This window comes from Antechinus flavipes, chromosome X (assembly GCF_016432865.1).
Source record: "Antechinus flavipes isolate AdamAnt ecotype Samford, QLD, Australia chromosome X, AdamAnt_v2, whole genome shotgun sequence".
Classification (NCBI taxonomy): Eukaryota; Metazoa; Chordata; class Mammalia; order Dasyuromorphia; family Dasyuridae; genus Antechinus; species Antechinus flavipes.
In genome coordinates, this window is record NC_067404.1 from 16,826,132 (window position 1) to 16,844,740 (window position 18,609).

General features: G+C 43.0%; 1 protein-coding gene across 1 annotated transcript in view; it reads left to right on the top strand.

The window, feature by feature from the left end:
• The first annotated feature begins 572 nt into the window (after nt 1–572).
• RBM41 (RNA binding motif protein 41) overlaps nt 573–18,609 on the top strand; it is a 35,969-nt gene continuing 17,932 nt past the window's right edge. The window contains exons 1-4 of the mRNA XM_051967737.1: nt 573–1,318; nt 12,621–12,737; nt 12,954–13,146; nt 14,009–14,213. Coding sequence (XP_051823697.1) covers nt 1,311–1,318; nt 12,621–12,737; nt 12,954–13,146; nt 14,009–14,213 — 523 coding nt within the window. The 5' untranslated portion in view covers nt 573–1,310. The remainder of the gene's footprint in view (nt 1,319–12,620; nt 12,738–12,953; nt 13,147–14,008; nt 14,214–18,609) is intronic.

Genomic DNA, 18,609 nt, shown 5'->3' on the forward strand with positions numbered 1-18,609 from the left:
TTGGGAGGGAGAAACAAGAGCAAGCACATATCTGTTTTGTTGTGGGAATGGGCTCTGTAGTTGTTTGGAGAAAGATTGGACAAATAGGGTACTACTGGAAAAGTTGGAGAAAATATTACTGCGGAGTCCAGTTTGACAGAAAATTCTCAGAGTCCGAGAGCAGATCTGAGGAGCTTGTTAAAGTTTTCTGACTTAAGGAAAGTGCTTTTCAGTGAAAGAATATAACACTCTTTCAGTGCCCGGCTAAGGGTGGTTATGTATTAAAAGAATCTCTCATTTCTTTAGTATCAGAGTAGCCAGAAAGTGGCTTTGCCCAACAGGGTCACTCTATTGCTGACTGTTTTCTGATGAGACCCAGGGCATCCAGACCTAAGCATTTATTGGTGTTTCCCTATTCACTTGCCTACCTGCTAGATTTCTCTAAGGATAGTCTCTCCACCAACACTAGGACCTAGCTTGGGAGTGTCTGAATCAGACACTCTGAATCTGAATCAGATTTAAGGATCACGACCTCCTTGTTCTTGTCTTCTATCGAGAAAATGCTCTTAGGTTATGATTGTTCCTTGTTTTTGCCTTTTTAAAAGTTAATAGGGGTTTAATTAAGGATTTATTTCGAGGTTAATAGGGCTTACAGCAAGTTTGTTGTGGGCTGACAGGACCCCTGACCACCCTTGCAGCCCCACCGCAGCAGGTAGGCTGAGTGAGCCGGCCCAGAAAGAAAAGGACTATGGGTAACGAGTCCATATGGATATGTCATGGCCGAAAGAGAACTAAGCTGGACTAGGAAAAGGAACTAAATTGGATTCGTCACTCTAGAGCTAGAAGGGAGCTCGGGGGCCATCTAGTCCAACCTCCTCATTTCACGGGAGAGGAAAGCAAGGAGACCAAGTGCCTTGACTAGGCTAGTAAAAGGCAAAAGCAGTATTTGAACCCACACCCTCGGACTACAGTCCCGAAGCACTTTCCACAGTTCATTTCTTTGGCTCCTGTTAACCTATTACTTGTGGAGAGAGGAGGGTGTGAACGAGGAGAGCTAAAGATACAAAAGAAGGAAAAGCGCCGCCAAACTATAAGATGCCCCCCCCCCCTCCGGCTTGAGACCGGGGGATTCTGTGCGGTGGCCTCTAGCTTCGCCCTGTGAGGTCTCCTGCAGTGAGGAAGCGCTCAGGCGGTACTGCGCACGCGCCACCCCTCACGCCGCAGTGTTCCCCGCCTTCCTGAGTTCTTGGCGTTCGCGAGGCATTGTGGGCATTGCAGTCCGCAGCCGTCGGGATCCAGAGCACAGCAGCGGCGTCGGCTCTAGAGACAACATGAAGAGGTGAGGGCTCCCGGGGCTGGGGCCTCGGGAGCGGGGCCCGGGGCCCCAGTTTCGTCCCCTCGCGGGCCGGGACTGACCATTAGGCTCCCGAGCCCTTCCCGCGCTGGACCCTTCGAGCTCATGGGAGAGGCGGCTTCCCAGGGAGCGGGGGTGGGGTGCCCGGGGATAGAGATGCGGGGACATGGGGTGCAGCGCCAGTTCCCCCTTATCCGGTCCCGACGCGGCTTCCACGGGACGGCTACGGGGGTGGTGGACGTCCTGCCCCCTCCGTTCTATTTTCCTTTGTTCTGAAGGAATCTGAAAGCAGATATGGGGGAGGGGGAGAACGAGGAAGGTTTGAAGACCCCAATAACAGGAGATGAGAAAGGGGGGTACCCCAGGGGCTGGGACAGAGACTCCCCCTGCAGGCACTGCGGTGGACGCTGCCTGCCTCCCCTAAGGACTGTGGCTAGCTGCTCCCCGATGTCATTACCCCGCATAGGATCCCCTAACACCCCCCCTCCCGGCACCCCACTGCCACCCCAGCCCTGGGCTGCCCATTTCCGGCTAAGTTGCATAATCGCGGCTCAGTTCGGCGAGGTGGCTATTTGGGGGAATTGCGATAGTTTCCAAATCCTTCTCTTGGGTCTGTTGGGGGAAGAAAGAGTGACTGTCAATGAGAAAAATGGCAGGGTGGTTGGTTAGTCCTTGAAATCGGAGGGTGAAGGGGGTAGGGAGGGGGGAGTTCGGGGGAGGGAACGCTCCTTGCCATAACCATTTGCCATGGCCCCTTAGACCACAACCCTCCTCCGTGCCTCTGCCTCGGCACACTAGCTGTCTGTCTGTCCGTCAGTTCGTCCTCCCGTCGCCCCCCGTGTTCGGATTGCTTGCTCCCTCTCCCCCCCCCCACAACCGCCAGCTCCCCAGAATGTACTGCGCTGCCAAGGGCACGAAAGTCGGCTGCCTCCCGATTGTCTGTCGATGTCTTCTCCTGTCGCTTTGCACCGATAGCTTTTGTTTTTACCTCGCCTACACTCCCTCCGCATTCCTCCTCCTCCTCCTCCTCCTTCTCCTTCTCCCCCTCCCTCTGAGCCATCCCTTATAACAAAGAATTTTTTAAAGAGGGAGGGGGAAGAGGCAGAAGAGAAAAAAGATTCAGCCAAACTGATCGATACCTCGGAAAAAAAATCTGACTTGATATGTATGCCATGGTCCACACCTGTGGCCCCCTCCCCTTCCCCCCTCTGCAGAGAAAGGGGGGGAGGGGACGTAGAGCCATTCTCTGGCTCCTTCTTGGGGCCAAGCTTGTTCTCTCTCATTTCGTAGCATTCGTTTTCGATTGTTCTCTAAGCGATTCTTTCCATAAATTGTTTTCCTGACTCTGCTGCCTTGATTCTGCATCAGCTCATCCAAGTCTTTCGTGTTTCTCTGTATTCATCATGTTTGCCGGGTTTTTTTTTTTTTTTTTAATAGCACGGTTATATTCCATTCCATTCGTGTATCACAATTTCTTGAGCCCTTCCCCAAGCGATGAGCACCCACTTTGTTCTTCGCTATGAGAAACAGTGCTCGCTCTAAATATTTGGCTGTCTGCGGAGCCCTTCTTTTTGTCTGTGACCTCCTTGGAGAGAGATGCTTAGTGGGAGAATCTTTGGGTCGAAGGGTAGGGACGTTTTACTTGCTTGAATTACATAATTCCCCATTGCTTTTCTGAATGATTATCCTAATTCGCAGTTGCAGCCAGGGTGCTCTCTGGTGCCTCTCTTGCCACAATCCCTCTGACTTTTGACTATTCCACCAATCTTTTGTCATCTCCTACTTGCTGGATTTAATCCTCTGGATTATTTTGATTTGCATTTCTCTTTTTATTAATGATTTGGAGCTTTCTTTCATCTAAGGGTGTTAAGAAGTGGGGGAATTTTCCTTTGGGGGACTTTTTTCATATCCTTCTGATTCTAGCTGGCAGCAAGAATTTAAGTACCCACCTTGTGCCAATCACTGTGCTCATAGTCTGGATTGGAGAGACAAAAAACCATTGGAGGCTGGCTTTTGTTCAGTATCACTAATTATCCGGAGGACTGACAACACGTCTGGTACTTAATAAATGTTCTGTCAGATTGTTTATCACCTGCCCACAATAGTGCTGGGAGATTGCCTTCGAGGGAGTTCATCTATTAGAGGGTCCCAGATTTAGAGCCAGAAGGGACCTCCAAAACCATTTAGCTTAACCTCCTTATTTTCCAAAAGAGGAAACTGAGGTTCAGGGAAGGGAAGTGACTTGCCTAAGATCACACATAGGAGCATAGATACATAGCCAGAAGGGACCTCAGAAGAGGTGGCTGCTGGGTAGGGACAATCCACGGTAGGGCTTGGCCAAATTATAAGGGGCGATAGGCCAGGTTATCGAAGGGTTCCAGAGTAGGGGATGGGGTAAAGTTAAACTTTCAGAGCCAGAGCTGGAGTGATGCCTTGGCCCATCCCTGAGGGGCAAAGGGCACTAAGGGAGTGATGCCCAGGGAGATAGGAAATGATAGGAAGTTACAGTCTTAGGGAATTCCTTGGTCCGTGATGGAAGTGGACCATTGTGGGTGTTGGTGAGATCTAGGGTGTGACCCTTTGTGTCCCTTTGTGTGCCCGAGGAGGACTGAAAAATGTTGGTCTTGAGAAATTACTATAATCAAGGCACCTAAAAAGAAATTAAGTTAATGTGTTCTGGCTTGGCTACTTCTCTGACTTAGTCATTTAAAGTTAAGTAAGATCTTTTTAAAATGAAATTGAAATATTGCATAAAAGTTTAAAAGCATTCTTTTTTTTGGTAGGGCTCATTTAACATTTTTCAGCTAGGAGCCCAAATCCCTGAAAAGCTTAGTAATTTGCTTGCTTAGGGAAGATAATTTTTCCTGCTTTCCTATGACCCCAATAGTAAAGGGCTGCTGATGATTTTGTTTTGCTCATTATGTTGGTTTTTGAAAAGGAAAATAGCCATCTACATCAGAGTCCTTTATTTTTCCAAATTCTCTTCCAATCTTAATATACCTGTAAAGGAGTTGTAATTAATGTACTCAGTTCAATACCATAATCTAGCCTGTGTTTTCGTTTTTCACTTAACACTGTTGTGCACCTCTATTTTTATGCATCACCATGCTCTGCAGCTTTGATATTTTTCCTAGTTCCAGTGAGTCCCTTCTGGTTCTCAGATTAGAATTTTCTTGACCATTCCCTTAGGGTAGGGTTTTCAGGTTGTTTCCAGTTCTTCCTTTGTATAGATAGCACTACTGTAAATATCTTTCTACATTTTTTTTTTTAGTTATTTTCTTTGGAGTCCATTCCCTGAAAGAGGAATTACTCAGTCAGATGATCTGAACAGTGTTCTTGCTCTGCTTACAGTCTGCCAGAATGTTCTTTAAGAAGACGACACCAGTTTTACAGTGTTGGCTTCCATGTTTTATGCATACCAAGTAAATGCTTGTTGAATAATTGTATAGATTTTTCTGAATTTTAATAAGCAATTAATGAACATTTCTTTCATTGTCAGCAAACCTGGGCAGCTTTTTTCCATGTGATGAATTCCTGGTTACTTTTTTCTAAATCTCCTTTAATCATTTATTTAATGAAGTTTGTATCTTGACCACCGTGTACTAATTTATAATAACCTCTGGGTCAAAAGCTCTTATTGATTACATTTATTACATAGAGTTTTGAAGTGATAATAAAGGGACCAGAAATGGCAATATGAAATCGATTTGGGAGAACATAATTATATAATTATGCTTCTAATGATAATAATGAATAATCAAAATAGTAGAATGGAGATTCAGTTCGCAACATGGAGCAACCGTGACAAGCCATGCATCACAGGTAACAGAGATTTGCTGTTTTCTTACATGAATAGCACCCAGGCTCAAACAAATATGACTAGGCAAGGCAGAATCATAACTGAGTGAGTAATTTGCTTTTGGGAGGGACTTTTATAGCTCTGGGGAGACAGATGAGTGGGGGTGGGGACCTGATTGAGGGAGTGAGGGGAGGGATCAGGAAGGAGTTTGGTAGCTCAGAGGGAGTAACAAGGATGTGTATTGAGATGTTGAGACTAAGACCCTCTGGGAAAACTGAGTTCCCATCAAGGAACTGTCTCAAATATGCTAATCAAGACAGTCTGGGAAAACTTAAGTTCCCATCATGGTTAACAATAAGAACTAGATGGGCTGTTTTAGCCAGCCATGAGAATAAGCTGGTCCACAGTTCTCATCAGTTTTTCCAATACCCTTGCCTGTTAAAAGGCTGCATTCAGCTTTTCCTGTGTAGTAAGTCTACAATTCATTCAATAGCTATTCCAAATCTATGGAGTATTCTTGTAGGTAGATATCCAAAGAAAATATCCATCATGCACCAGCGGCAGCAGTAGGGATGGAAGAGGAATGCAACTCTCAACAAGGAGTGGGGGGGGCACTGTAAAACTGGTGTCGTCTTCTTAAAGAACATTCTGGCAAACTGTAAGCAGAGCTAGAACACTGTTCAGACCATCTGACTGTGTAATTCCTCTTTAAGGGAATGTACAAATTAATAAAAATAGAAAATAGAGATTGTAAAGAACCCAGTCTCAGAAAGGGAGATTGAATAAACTATGAAGGAACAGCTGGGGAGGTGGGGAGGAAGGGGAAAAAAATCCTGATCCAGACATAGAAATAAATTCCTTTTTTTGTTTGTTTTTGCTGAAGCAATTGGGGTTAAGTGACTTGCCCAGGGTCACACAGCTAAGAATTGTCTGAGGTTAGATTTGAACTCAGGTCCTCCTGATTTCAGGGCTGGTGTTCTATCCACTGCGCCACCTAGCTGCCCCAAGAAATTCTTCTTTAAATCACCAAAATTTCCACCAGTGCTCCTTCCTCCTCAACCCTTCCAGAGAGCCATGCCATCTAACAAATAGCATTTTTAAGAGGAAAAAAAAAAAATCCAGCAAAACTGATCAGTACATCAAAAAAATCTGAAAGTGTATATACTGTAATCACACCCATTTGAAGAGGTAAAATAAACACTAGGAGTGGTAAATATTAAGTAGTATTGGGAGAGCCTATAGTTAGCAAGAAAAGGAGTTTTAACAGTTAACAAGGAAAAAGATAAGTTCCCTAATGGAACTCCAAATTAACCAGAAGAAATCTCCATGAGGTGGGAGTATAACAATGAAAGACAGCACTCTAAAAGAGTTCCTTAGCTGTAACAAGAGTGAGGCGTGCAGTGGGGGAAGAGAAAGACAGCACGAGGCAGGACCCTAAGGTGACTAACCCAAAAGGGATTCAGCAAAGAGGCCATGTATAGATTTATAGGGGAAATTTAACCATTTAACCTCAGGGGGTTGACATGATAGCTTGGCTTTCTGATTAGATATTGTGAGACCTTCATTGGGCTAGTACTGTAAGGCTGAGCTGATCCCCTTCCCTGCTTGCCTCAGAGTATTATAATCTTATCAGTATTTCAGGCTTTCTCTGCCAATTCCACCCAGTAACCAGATCACATGGACCCTCCCAAGAAGTGGGCTCAGGATGTCCTATGTCTTTTTTAGAGCCGTACTTGTTCTTTGTAATTTCACAGCATTTGTTTTTGCTGTGTGTGTGTGTGTGTGTTTCTTTCCATTTACATTGTTGTAATCATATATTGTTTTCTTGGCTCTGCTTACTTCATTCTACATCAGTCCGTGGAAATCTTTCCATGCTTCTCTGTATTCAGCATTTGGACTTATTCCGTTACATCCACGTGCCACATTTTGTTTAGCTGTTCCCCGATTGGTGGGTCCATCTACTTTGTTTTTAATTCTTTGTTCTCACAAAAAGTGATACTATAAATAATTTGGTATATATGGGTACTTTCTTCTTATCCATGGCCTCCTGGGGGATATACCTAGTGATAAAATCTCCAGGCCAAAAGGTATGAACATTTTAGCCACTTTGAATAATTCCAAATTACTTTCCAAAATGCTTGTCCTTGTATCACAATCCCTTCCACACCAACTATCTCTTGTTATCTTTGCCAATTTCCTGGGTATGATGTAAAAACTTCAAAGTTGCTTTGATTTACATTTCATTTATTATCCTTGATGATTTGGAGCAATTCTTTTATATACACAGTTGTTGATAATCATATGATTGTGATTTGTTTACAGTTCTCTTAAGAATTGTTTATATCCTTAGATCACTTATCTATGATGAAACGGCTTTGGGTTTTCTATATCTTCATATATTGAATATATTTATTTAATATATTTAATATCTTTCTATATTTTGGATACTAAAGCCTTATCAGAGAAATTTGATACCAAGATTTTTTATTCTCTTTTTGATGACTTCCTTTCTTATCTTGGTGTGTTAATTTTGTCCCTGTGGAAACTTTTCATTTATTCAAAGTTATCCATTTTATGTTGTAATCTCCTCTCTTCTGTGTTTGGTTAAGAATCTATCTTCTACCCGTAGACATGAAAGTAAATGGTTCGCTCTTCTAGTTTTTTTAATGGTACGATCTTTAATATTAAGATCAGGTAACTATTTTGAATTTATTGTGGAATATAGCAAAAGCTATCGGTCTCTAAGCCTGATTTTCTGCCAGACTGCTTTCTGGTTTTCCCAAAAATTTTTAATAAATAGGGAGTTCTGTTATTTTTAATAAATAGGAAGTTCTGTTCTGTGCAATTTGTGTTTTCTGGTTTATTGAATGTTGAGTTTCAGTGTTTAATTCTCCCTTGCTAGTTTTTTCAGTTATCTATTTCTCTGTTTTTTAACCAATAGCAGCCCTCCCTCAGACACTGGGTGTCTGGTAGCAAGACATTGACCTGCTGCTGAGGATTCTGTAAAATGGGCATACGAATAGTACCTTATTTGAAATTGCTATATAAATTTACAAGTAAATTCTATCAAATATTTAAAGAGCAATTGAAACCTATGTTACCGACATTATCCTCAATAATTGAGAGGGGTTAGACTAGCCGGATGGCCGGTTAGGGGGCCTTTGTAGTATGAATATATAGGTAGCAAGTGGGCTAAGGATGATAATCTAGCAGAAGACACTGAGAAGGAGCACATATCCAAATGGATATGTATACGTGGATCTTGGGAAAGGGATTAATCAGTAAAACAAAATGTCTCCCTCCCTGCCCTCAAAGCATTTTCAGTCTTCTGCTGGAATATAATTTGTTCATGGTAAATAAATTTAAGCTTCGTATAAAATAAATTCATAGTGATGGGAGGAGTGAGGTATCTGTCTCTTGAAGGAGGTGGCATCTGAGCTGAGCCTTGAAGGGAGCCAGAGAAGATGAAGCGGCAGGGCATTCCAAGTATGGGGACATGCAAGTGAGAGACGAGAAGCACAATTAGATCATTTTGTCTAGAATGTAGAATCAGTGAGGGGGAATAATGTGAAATTAGTCTGGAAAGCTCTCTTAGCACCAAACTGAGGAGGCTTTTAAATTTCCAACAAAAGAGAAATTTGTTTTATATCCTAGACACAAAAGTGCTTAAGGCAGGGGTATAACACGGTCAGAGCTATGCTTTGGGAATACCTGTCTGATGGGACATTGGAGAAACTAGAGTCAGCAAGACCACGTTGGAGGCTATGTAGACAGTTGGATTGAGAAGGAATGTTCCATACAAGGGACTGTGGCAGATGCTTTTGGTCATGCCTCAGTGATTCTGCCTTATTCTTCTTAAGAGGACCCTTATCTTCTAAGGATATATTGATGCTCCATCCTGCCTGCCATGTGATCATTTCATTACTCCTTGACAGTTTTTCCTTGAACAACATACAGATTTGAGAGTCATTTGAATTTAGCAAACCTCTTTTAAGCACCTCCTGGGTCCAAAGCCTTTTTATCAAGGGGCTCATTGAGAGAGTGAGAATAGATGAGGTGTTTGAGCAAGTAGTCCAGGGAGAAAGAAGTATGAAGAAGTGAGGAACCAATGAAAGGACAGTTTTAAGAGAGGGAAGGGTGGGGTGACATGTGGGGAAATCAAGAGCTGGTGTGTGTGTGTGTGTGTGTGTGTGTGTGTGTGTGTGTGTGTGTGTGTGTAGGGACTCATCAGCAATGGAGAGTGCTACACAATTCAAAAAGAATAATAGACTGAGAAGAGATCTCCTTTAGGAAAGAACTGCTTTATAAGGAAAGTAATCTTCAGTACTTTTCCTTGTGTAGGCTTCCTACCTCCTGGCAGAGAGATGGGGTACTGGAGATACAGGATGCAACCTACGTTTTCAGACATGACAATTCTCTGTTACAAGGGAGTTAATTTTTTTGGGGGGAGGGAATTATGGAGGGAGTGAAGGTGGGTAGTAATAGTAATACAAAAGAAGGAGAATTAAAAGAAAATGTCTGTGAAATATTTCAAAATACAATTAAAAAAAAAAAAAAACAAGTTCAGAAGGGGACACAAAGAGGACAGTGTTGGAACTACCATATTAAATTGACTATAATTTTTATAAAATCCAAGCTATATAGAATAGAGACTCACAATTTCATCTACAAGCTTCTTTTTCTGATCTTGGTATATGGAAATGGTCGTGTTTGTTGGTGTTTGTCAAGTTGACAATTCAGAAAAAGAACACTTAAAAAGAATTTCCCATGAAGTAAACATGGGATGGTTTCTGAATACATTTGTAAATGTACCTAAACTGATCTGCCATTTCTTCATACGTTAGTTATCTTGTAAGCCTCATTTGACTCCAGCTACTGTACAGTAGATTGTACAACCTAAATTAACATCGGAGCTTTATGCCTACATACACCCTGAGTTGAAAAATTATCAATGTTCTTGGTAGACCCTCTGCTTTATCTTCTCTATCTTACTTTTAATTCATCTCTTTGGTCCTCAAAATCCACATGGCTAAAATCAAATTCATCATCATCCTTGCAAAGCCATGATCAGTTTTATCATCACTGATGCCTCTCTTTCCATTTCTGTCCCAAGTTCTGTTGATTCTCCTTCCCCTTTTGTTTCTCACGTCCATCCCTTCATTCCTATATCTCCTACCTTAATCTAGCTTTTCTCATCTCCTACCTGGGCTATTTCAAGATTATAATATCTGATCCCCCTTGTATAGATTCCCAAACTAATCTTCCTTCTGCTTTGGGCATCACTTGGATTATGTTACTCTCCTTTTCACAAACCTTCTATGGCTTTCTGTGGTTGTGTGGAAAGAACACTCAAAATTGGGTTTGTGACCCTGGCCAAGATACTTAGCCTGTTTCAACCCCAGGTTTTCTCATCTGTAAAGTAAGGCTTATAATAATATATATGTACATATATATATATAATATGTCATATGTATTATATAAATATAATATAATATAGTAATAAATCTCTTACTATCTCATAGTTGTCTAAGAATCAGATCTTCTTAACTTGTCAATTTCTGTCAAAGGTACCATCCACCCTTCCAGTCAACCAGGCTCACAATCTTGGAGTCATCGGTGGCTCCTCACTCACTCTCATTCCTCTTAGCCAATCCGTTGCCAAAATCTTCTTAGTTTTGCTTCTTTACTGTATCTTGTTGTGCACTTTCTTCTCTCTACTTATATGCCTTCTGATTCAGACTTAACTTTCAAAGCAGCCTCCTGATATTGTTCTCTCTTAATTCCAGTTTCTTTACCATCCATTCCTTCTTTCACACAGTTGTCAAATGTGGTATTTCTAAAGCATAGATTTGACCCCCATCATTCCCTTCTTTTAAACTCTTTTGCTTCTGGGATAAAATACCAACTCCCCCTTTGGCCTTTATAATCCTTCTCAGTTTGGTACTGACCTCTCCTTCCAAACTGATTCTACATTACTCCCCCTCACTCATTCTATATTCTGGAAAGTGGTCTCTAACACTTCCTTTACAACAAATTTTCTCTTCTATCTCAATGCCTCTTTTGCACAGGCTATCCCTTCACTTCCTCCTCACCTCTGCCTCTTGTAATCTGTACTTCCCAAGAGGCCTTTCCTGATAAAAATGGTTAACAAATGTTCCTGTCCTTTCCCCTCAGTGCTTTGTCTATATTTAGTATTTACTTCTCTGTATACATGTTGTTTTCCCCTAGTAGAAGGTAAGCTCCCTGAGGACACAGAGTCACTTTTATCATTGTATTGCCCAGTACCAAATAGACACCTAAAAATATTAATTGAATGAAAAAATGAGATAATCTTACAATATTATATAAATGTTAGCTATTGTTATTTCTGGATAAACTCAAAACTTAAAAAAAAATTTCCTCCCTTAAAAAAAAATAATAAAACTAAAACCATGGAACACAGTCAAGACAAACTTCAGCTCCTTTGGACTTGTGGCTGGCTATTCTCCTTATCTTTAATTTCTTAATTCAAATTTTTTCAGCTAATAAGCATTATTTTCTTTCCTTTCTGCCTTCCCCACTGGAAAAGGATTTTTCTTTCTGTCTCTTCCTTCTAGTTTTGTTGGTCAATATACAGAAATGCTGATGGATATGTGGGTTTACTTTATATCCAGCATTTTTGTCAAAGTTATTGGTTTAGTTAATTTTTAAACTAACTTTCTAGGATTCTCTAAGAAAACTATTCTACTATCTGTGGAAAGCAATCAATTTGTTTTCTGTCTGCCTATACTTAGTCCCTTAATTTCTTTCTTTTTTCTTTTTTGTCTTATTGCTATCGTTAGCATTTTTCTAGCACTGTATCAAATAGTAGTGGTCAAAATGGACACTCTTGCTTTATCCCCGACCTTATTGATAACTCTTTGTTTTCTAGTGTTTCTAATACAAATGAGTAAAAGTCCAAACCTTTTCGTCTGACCTGCGATACCCTATAAAATCTTCCAAAAACCAAGCTCTCCAACTCCACCCAGAGTGATCAGTTCATTCCAAACACTCCATGAAAATTGCTGCTTCTTATCTTTAATGATACTGTTCTCCCTGTATAGCATGTCTTATCCTTTGTCACTGTCATATCAAAACTCCTCTCTTCTGGGAAGTTTTCACCGTTATCCTCAGCCCAAAGCATTCCCTCCCTCTGATGTCTTATGGCGTGTACTTGGATGGAACATACGCTGTCCTACGAGATTCATCATTTTATGTGTAAATTCTGCATCTACTAGCTTGGCAGCAGAGACAGGCAACTTGCTAATCCCACCATGCCAGAGGGCTTGATAAAAGGGAGTGAATCTACAGTTATACTGCCCTGAAGATCCCCATCTCATCTCATAAAATGTTTAGGAAAGGGTCTAACTCCAAACAAACTGTTGAAAGTAAATTTAAAGTTGAAGAAGAGAACAATGCTCATATGCACTTTCTCATTTTCTCTCTATTATTTTGTCCTTTCCACTTCAGGATAAATAGCAACCTTTCCAGTGATGAACTTATTCTGGAGGACTTGGAAACAGAAGGAGAGAGGCAGCTGCGGAGCCTCCTTCACCATCAGCTTGATACTTCTGTGTCTGTTGAGGAGTAAGTGTTGATTTTGTAAGCAAGAGAGCTCAGGTGATGTTGGACAGAGTCTGGCTTCATTAGCTCTGTGGGAGGTGGCGATTCCTGGGGCCTCAGCCTAGAAAGAGGCTTTGAGATGGAGCTGAAGTGGTCTGTCCTGCCCACCCCCTAATGCCTAGCTAACACCTTGTTTCTTTTTCCTTTAATAAGTCATGACCCTTGTTAATTGTTTGCCAGGTGTGTATCCAAGAAACAATGCTTTGCCCCTGCTGCAGTGTACAAGCCCTTTGGGGAGGAGGCAGCTGGGGCCTTGAGCTTGTCCCAGTTTCAAGCACTGCAGAAGAACGATCAGGAAATCGCATCTCTGAGGGACTTGGGGCTCAATGATAGAGAGATTATGCTGTGGAAGAACCGGACTTCCTCCGAGAGGGTCAGTAGTTTGTATTTTTCTAAATTTATTTTTATTTTTAACTCGACAAACTCTAAATGCATAAAATGGGCATTTCTGTAGATGTAATAAAACAGGAAAAAGAGGATTAGGCGTGCAGCTGCCAATGCCTGTTACATTAAGTTTGCTTTTCTAAGATGCACATTTTTCTAGAGATTAAGGAGAGAGAGAATTTTTCCATTTGACATTTAGAATCTTCACATTTTCCAACCTTTAAGAGACACATCCTGAAGTCTGCATCTTCATGAATTTCTAGGCCAGAGACATTGGTAACAAGGAAATAAAGAAATTCCATAATTAGCTTGGATAAAATCCCTTCCTTCCTTCTTTGGGCAGCTAGGTGAAGCAGTGGAAAGAGCATCGGCCTTGAGGTTAGAAAGACTCCTCATCCTGAGTTGAAATCTGACATCAGACTCTTATTAGTTATGTGACTCTGGGCAAGTCACTTCACCGTGTTTGTGCTTAGTTTCCTCATCTGTGAAATAGGGCTAGGGACAGGGAGGTGATGCAGTGGATAGAACCCTGGACTGGAGTCTGGAAAACCTGAATTTAAATCCAGCCTCAGACACTTCCTAGTTGTGTGACCCTGAGCAAGTCACTTCACCCTGTTTGCTTCAGATCTTTATCTCTAAAATGAGCTGAAGAAGGAAATGGCAAATCACTCCTCTGTCTCTGCCAAGAACACCCCAAATGGGGTCACGAAGGGCGAGCCGTGACCGAAATGACTGAACAACAAACAAAACTTCCGTCTACTACCTCTGCTTTGCCACTTCTGTATCGCGTCATGACTTGCTGCCTGTACCTTCTCTCTTCGCTGTCTGTAATTCCCTTTCTCTGGTTTTAGGGTACGGGGCTGGGAGCAGCCCCTGAAGCAACACAGGATCGTCTTCGAGACATCGAACAGAAGATCTCGGAGCATCAGCGCATTCTGGCCTTGCCCCAGAGGTTTGCGGGGAGTAAGCAGCTGAGCCGGCGAGAGATGGAGATAGAGAAGGCTTTGTTTCAGGGGAATGATCGCCATTCCTTCCTGAGGGCTCTCTATTACCAAGGTGTGTAGTCCCCATTGATTTTAATATGACCTTCTGCTGAAAAAATGAGCAGAGTGCAGGTCAGGGTGTCAGCAGGGAAGGAGCGAGCGATGCCCGTTGGGAACAGACTGCTTTGGATTTCCGTAGACAGCTCTCGTATTTCAATTTTGGTTTATTTGTTTTTTGGAGACAATCGGGATTAAGTGACCTGCCCAAAGTCACACAGCTAGTTGTATTTTGTACCATTATAAAATTAACTTTAATTGGGTTGACTTGTAGAACATGAAAACCTGCCCGTTTGCATCTGGCATCAGAGGTGGGAACTGGGTTTCCGGCTATCACCTTTAACACAGATGACTCTTAAATCACCAGCCCCGGCCCAGTGTCACTGTAACACTTTCCTGTTCCTCATCATGGCCATCAGCAAACTTTATTCAGTGTCTGCCACGGGGGAGGCGCTGTGCGGAGCTCTGGATCCAGGTGATAAAACGTGGCCTTGCTTTGGAGGTTCACAGAGTCTGCTGGGGGCATGAGGCCATACATCTGAACACATACTCACACATACAAGCATGTATCTCAATACACGGTGGCACGTCAAATGAATTGGAGAGAGAATCAAGGCCCTGGGAGTTGAGAGAAATGACTCTCAAGGTTGAGGTGGTTGGGGAAGGGTTCACAGAAGGGAGAGCCCTTAAAGGAAAAGTGGGCGGCTAAGTGGCGCTGCAGCAGTAGAGTCCTGGGCCTGGAGTCAATAAGCCTCATTGTCTTGAGTTCGAATCCATCCCCAAACACTTCCTAGATTTGTGACCCTGGGCAGGTCACTTCATCCTGTTTGCCTCCGTTTCTTCATCTGTAAAAGGAACTGGAGAAGGAAATGGCAAATCACTCCAGTATCTCTGGCAAGAAAACCCCAAATGGGGTCACAAAGAGTCAGCTACTATGAAAATCAATAAAAGAAAAGTAGTAGTTGGGAAGTTACTGGGAAGTTACTGGAAAGTAACAGGAGGACACTCCCAAGGATGGACCATACTGGAAGCAAAGGCCAGAGGAACATTGACCCGATGAATAGGCTGCTTGGGCTGGAACAGGATTTACATCAACCAAAAGTTCTTAACCCTTTGTGTATGTCATAGGCCAGCCTATTAATCCCTTCTCTGAATAACATTTTTAAATTCATAAAATAAAAGGCACAGGATTGTAAAGGAAACCAATTTTATTGAGATATTTTTTAAAAACCCAAGTTCATGTCCCCAGAGTAATACTCCTGGCAGAGGAATAAAGAAGATAAAGTTAGAGAGAGAGAGATAGGGACCAGTTGTGAAGGCATTTGAATGCCACGATAAAGAGATTGAATTTTAGATTTTATTTTATCGGTTTTGGAGGAGCCATTGAAGGGGTGTATAAGTTGAGAGGACTATGAAGGGAAGGTCCACGGACCATTTTGAAGGCAGAATTAACAGGAGGGGAGGTTTGTCACCCTTAGGTGTACAATGCCAAATTTCAAGAGACCATTGAGCAGTGAAAAGAGTAATAGGCCCGGAGCCTAACTAGTTACTGAAGAGGGGCTACCTCAAAGTGTGTGGAGACAGAGGGGAAGGGTCAGGATCATATTGAACGGATGAGATATTTTGAGGCAGTTAGGCAAGAAAACGATTTTGTGACATGTGTGTTGGGACAGAACATGGAACTAAGGTTCCCTGATTCCTGATGAAGCAAAATCTGAGAGTTGGAAGGGATGCTCCAGATCTGCGCTTCGTAACCTGGGGTTTACAAATCCCCAACATGTTTGTAGATTGATTGAGGGAAGGGCAGTCTGTGAACTTGGGAACAAATGACATCTTTCTTTTCTCTAATGTCTAATTAAGGTTACTAAATTACACTAAAATTTGACGTCGCATAAACATAGGAGTTGATAAGCCTCGCCAGAACTACCAAGAGGGGAAGGAAAGGGAATAAGTAGTTTTAAGTGCCTACTATGTGCCAGACACTGTGCCCTTTCCAGATAATAGCGCAGGACACAAAAGAGTTTCAGAATCCCTGATCTAGGCCATTCTGCAGCTAAACAAAAATCCCTTTGTTTGAAGAGCTCCATTGAGAAAGTAACCATTACCTCCTGAGGCAGCCCGTTCCACTCTGGGATAGATCAAAGGCCGTTTTTTTCTTGTCAAGCCTCAGGTTGCTTGTGATAGCTTGACAGACAAGCCAGGCAGTGCCCTGTGCTGAATTTAGAGATGTAAGAAGTGACTGCACGGCAAGAAGAAATGATACGAGGCTTATTGCAAAGAGATACGGGAACAAATGGCAACCCGATGCTCCTTCAGCAGCGAGAGTGCCCTGGTGCAGGGTTGGATAGCCGAGCTTCACCCTCGACTTCAGATTAGTGATTTCCTGGTGACCTGGAGGGTCACCAATAAAGAGCTGGGAATTCAAGGCCTCTGTTCCACGAGCAACTTAAAGGAATCCTCTCCCTCCCCACTGTGGGCAGAAACGAGCCAGGAGGGGAACGGAGTGGGGGTCACTTAGAGCAAAGGGACAAGCCACAGCTGGCTAGGAGGGGAAAGAGAGTGGGGAAAAAAAGTTAGACAGGAGACAGAAGCAGTGCTTCATGCTCCAGTTCAAGGTTATTTGAAGGTTGTTTCATGGGGTCCTCATCACAACCCTGCAAGGTAAGTACTGCAGAGTAAACTGAGGCTCAGGGAGACCAAACTAGCTTTGTCACAGGAGGCAGAGTTGGAAGAGACCTTAGAGATAGTCTTATTCCAAACCCTACCTTTTACAGAGGAGGAAACTGAGGCTCTGGGATGGTAGATACCTTTGGTCATGGCCACTCATCAGTAAGCAGCAAAGGTGAGCAGATACTTCTGCCTCCCAAGGCCTGTATTCTCTGCTTTGTACTGCTGCTACTCACAGCATCCCGGGCTGCAGAGAGAGCCAGGAGAAAAGGACTCCGACGAGGCCCTGGGGTATGGATTTGGGGATTGTGGGCTTTCTGCTGCGTGGTGGGGTCAGAAGCCAGATTGCGAGGGATTGAGAAATGAGTGGTGAGGAAGTAAAGGGGGAGACAGTTTTTGAAAGAGAGGATAATAACTTGAAGGATTGGCAGGGTCAGATGAAGATGTTTTATAGCTTCCATGGTTTTTGCTTACACGAAAAGAGCCAACGAGTAGGAAGACATTACAGTTAAGGAAGAAGGGGAATCGGTGATGAGCCAGACTTCTGGAGGAGAGAGGAGGGGATGTGCTTGAGGGCACAGTTAAAATGGTTGGCTTTGGCAAGGAGAAAGGCCTCTTCCTCTCTTGAGAGGACATGTGAAGATACAGAGCAGGATTTTAAAGTTTTGAGGGAGTTTACAATTTCTTAGTAAAATTAGAGGTCTGGACATTTGCTGAGAGTGAGGGGGTTGAGGGGAAGGTACTGGGGCCAAAGGAAGAACAGCTCCTCAAGGGAATGGGATAGAGAATCAAGAAAGAACAAGAGTTGCTGTGTAGCATTGAAGGTCTAGTTGAAATTTAATAACATGAGTTTTAATGGACTCAGCCAGTGGGGTGACTTCCATTCAGCCATGTATGATTATGAATGAGTCAGGCAGGTGGTAGAGGGTGATCCAAGGTCAAGGACCCACAAGGAGTGAATGGAGATGGGATCAGGAGATGCGAGAATCCCGGGTGAAGGACAATGTGGAGTTGAAGCAGTTGACTGTAAGGTGGAACCTGGAGTGGAAGCTGAGGACAGCTGGTGTGATGGACTGGGAGAATAGTGAGGGATGCAGTGTCTCCATGTTACGGTGAGGATGAAGTAGACATTTAGGCAGAGGGACAGATGAAAGAGATTGTGATTACAGAGAGGAATTAGAGAGAGAATCTGAAATCCTGCAGGATTTGGTTCAAGGAAATGGTGAGACATAAGGGACGACTATGCTTTTGCTGGGGCACAGCAAAACTCTAGATCAGGAGAAGGATGTTGAATTTGGAAGCCAATGAGTGGCCATGAGCAAAGGTGTTTACTATTCTGGAGCCTCAGTTTTCTCTGTAAAATGTGGGCTTTGAACTATCTCTAAGGTCTCTTCCAACTCTGTATCCTGTGACAAAGTAGTTTGGTCTCCCTGAGTCTCAGTTTACTCTGCAGTACTTATCTTGTAGGGTTGTTATGAGGACCAAATGAAACAACCTTCAAATAACCTTGAACTTGAGCCATCTGTGGCTTGTCCCTTTGCTCTGAGTGATCCCCTTCCCCTCTCCCTCTCCCCACTCCCTCCTTGGCTCCTTCTTGCCCCAAGTGGGCAGGGAAATGGTGCCTTTGAATTGCTCACAGAACAAGGGCCTTGCATTTCCAGCTCTTTATTGATATGGCCACCAGGAATCACAAATCTGAGATCGAGAGTAAAAGAAGAGGCAAAGGACAGTTCCTGCCCTCAAAG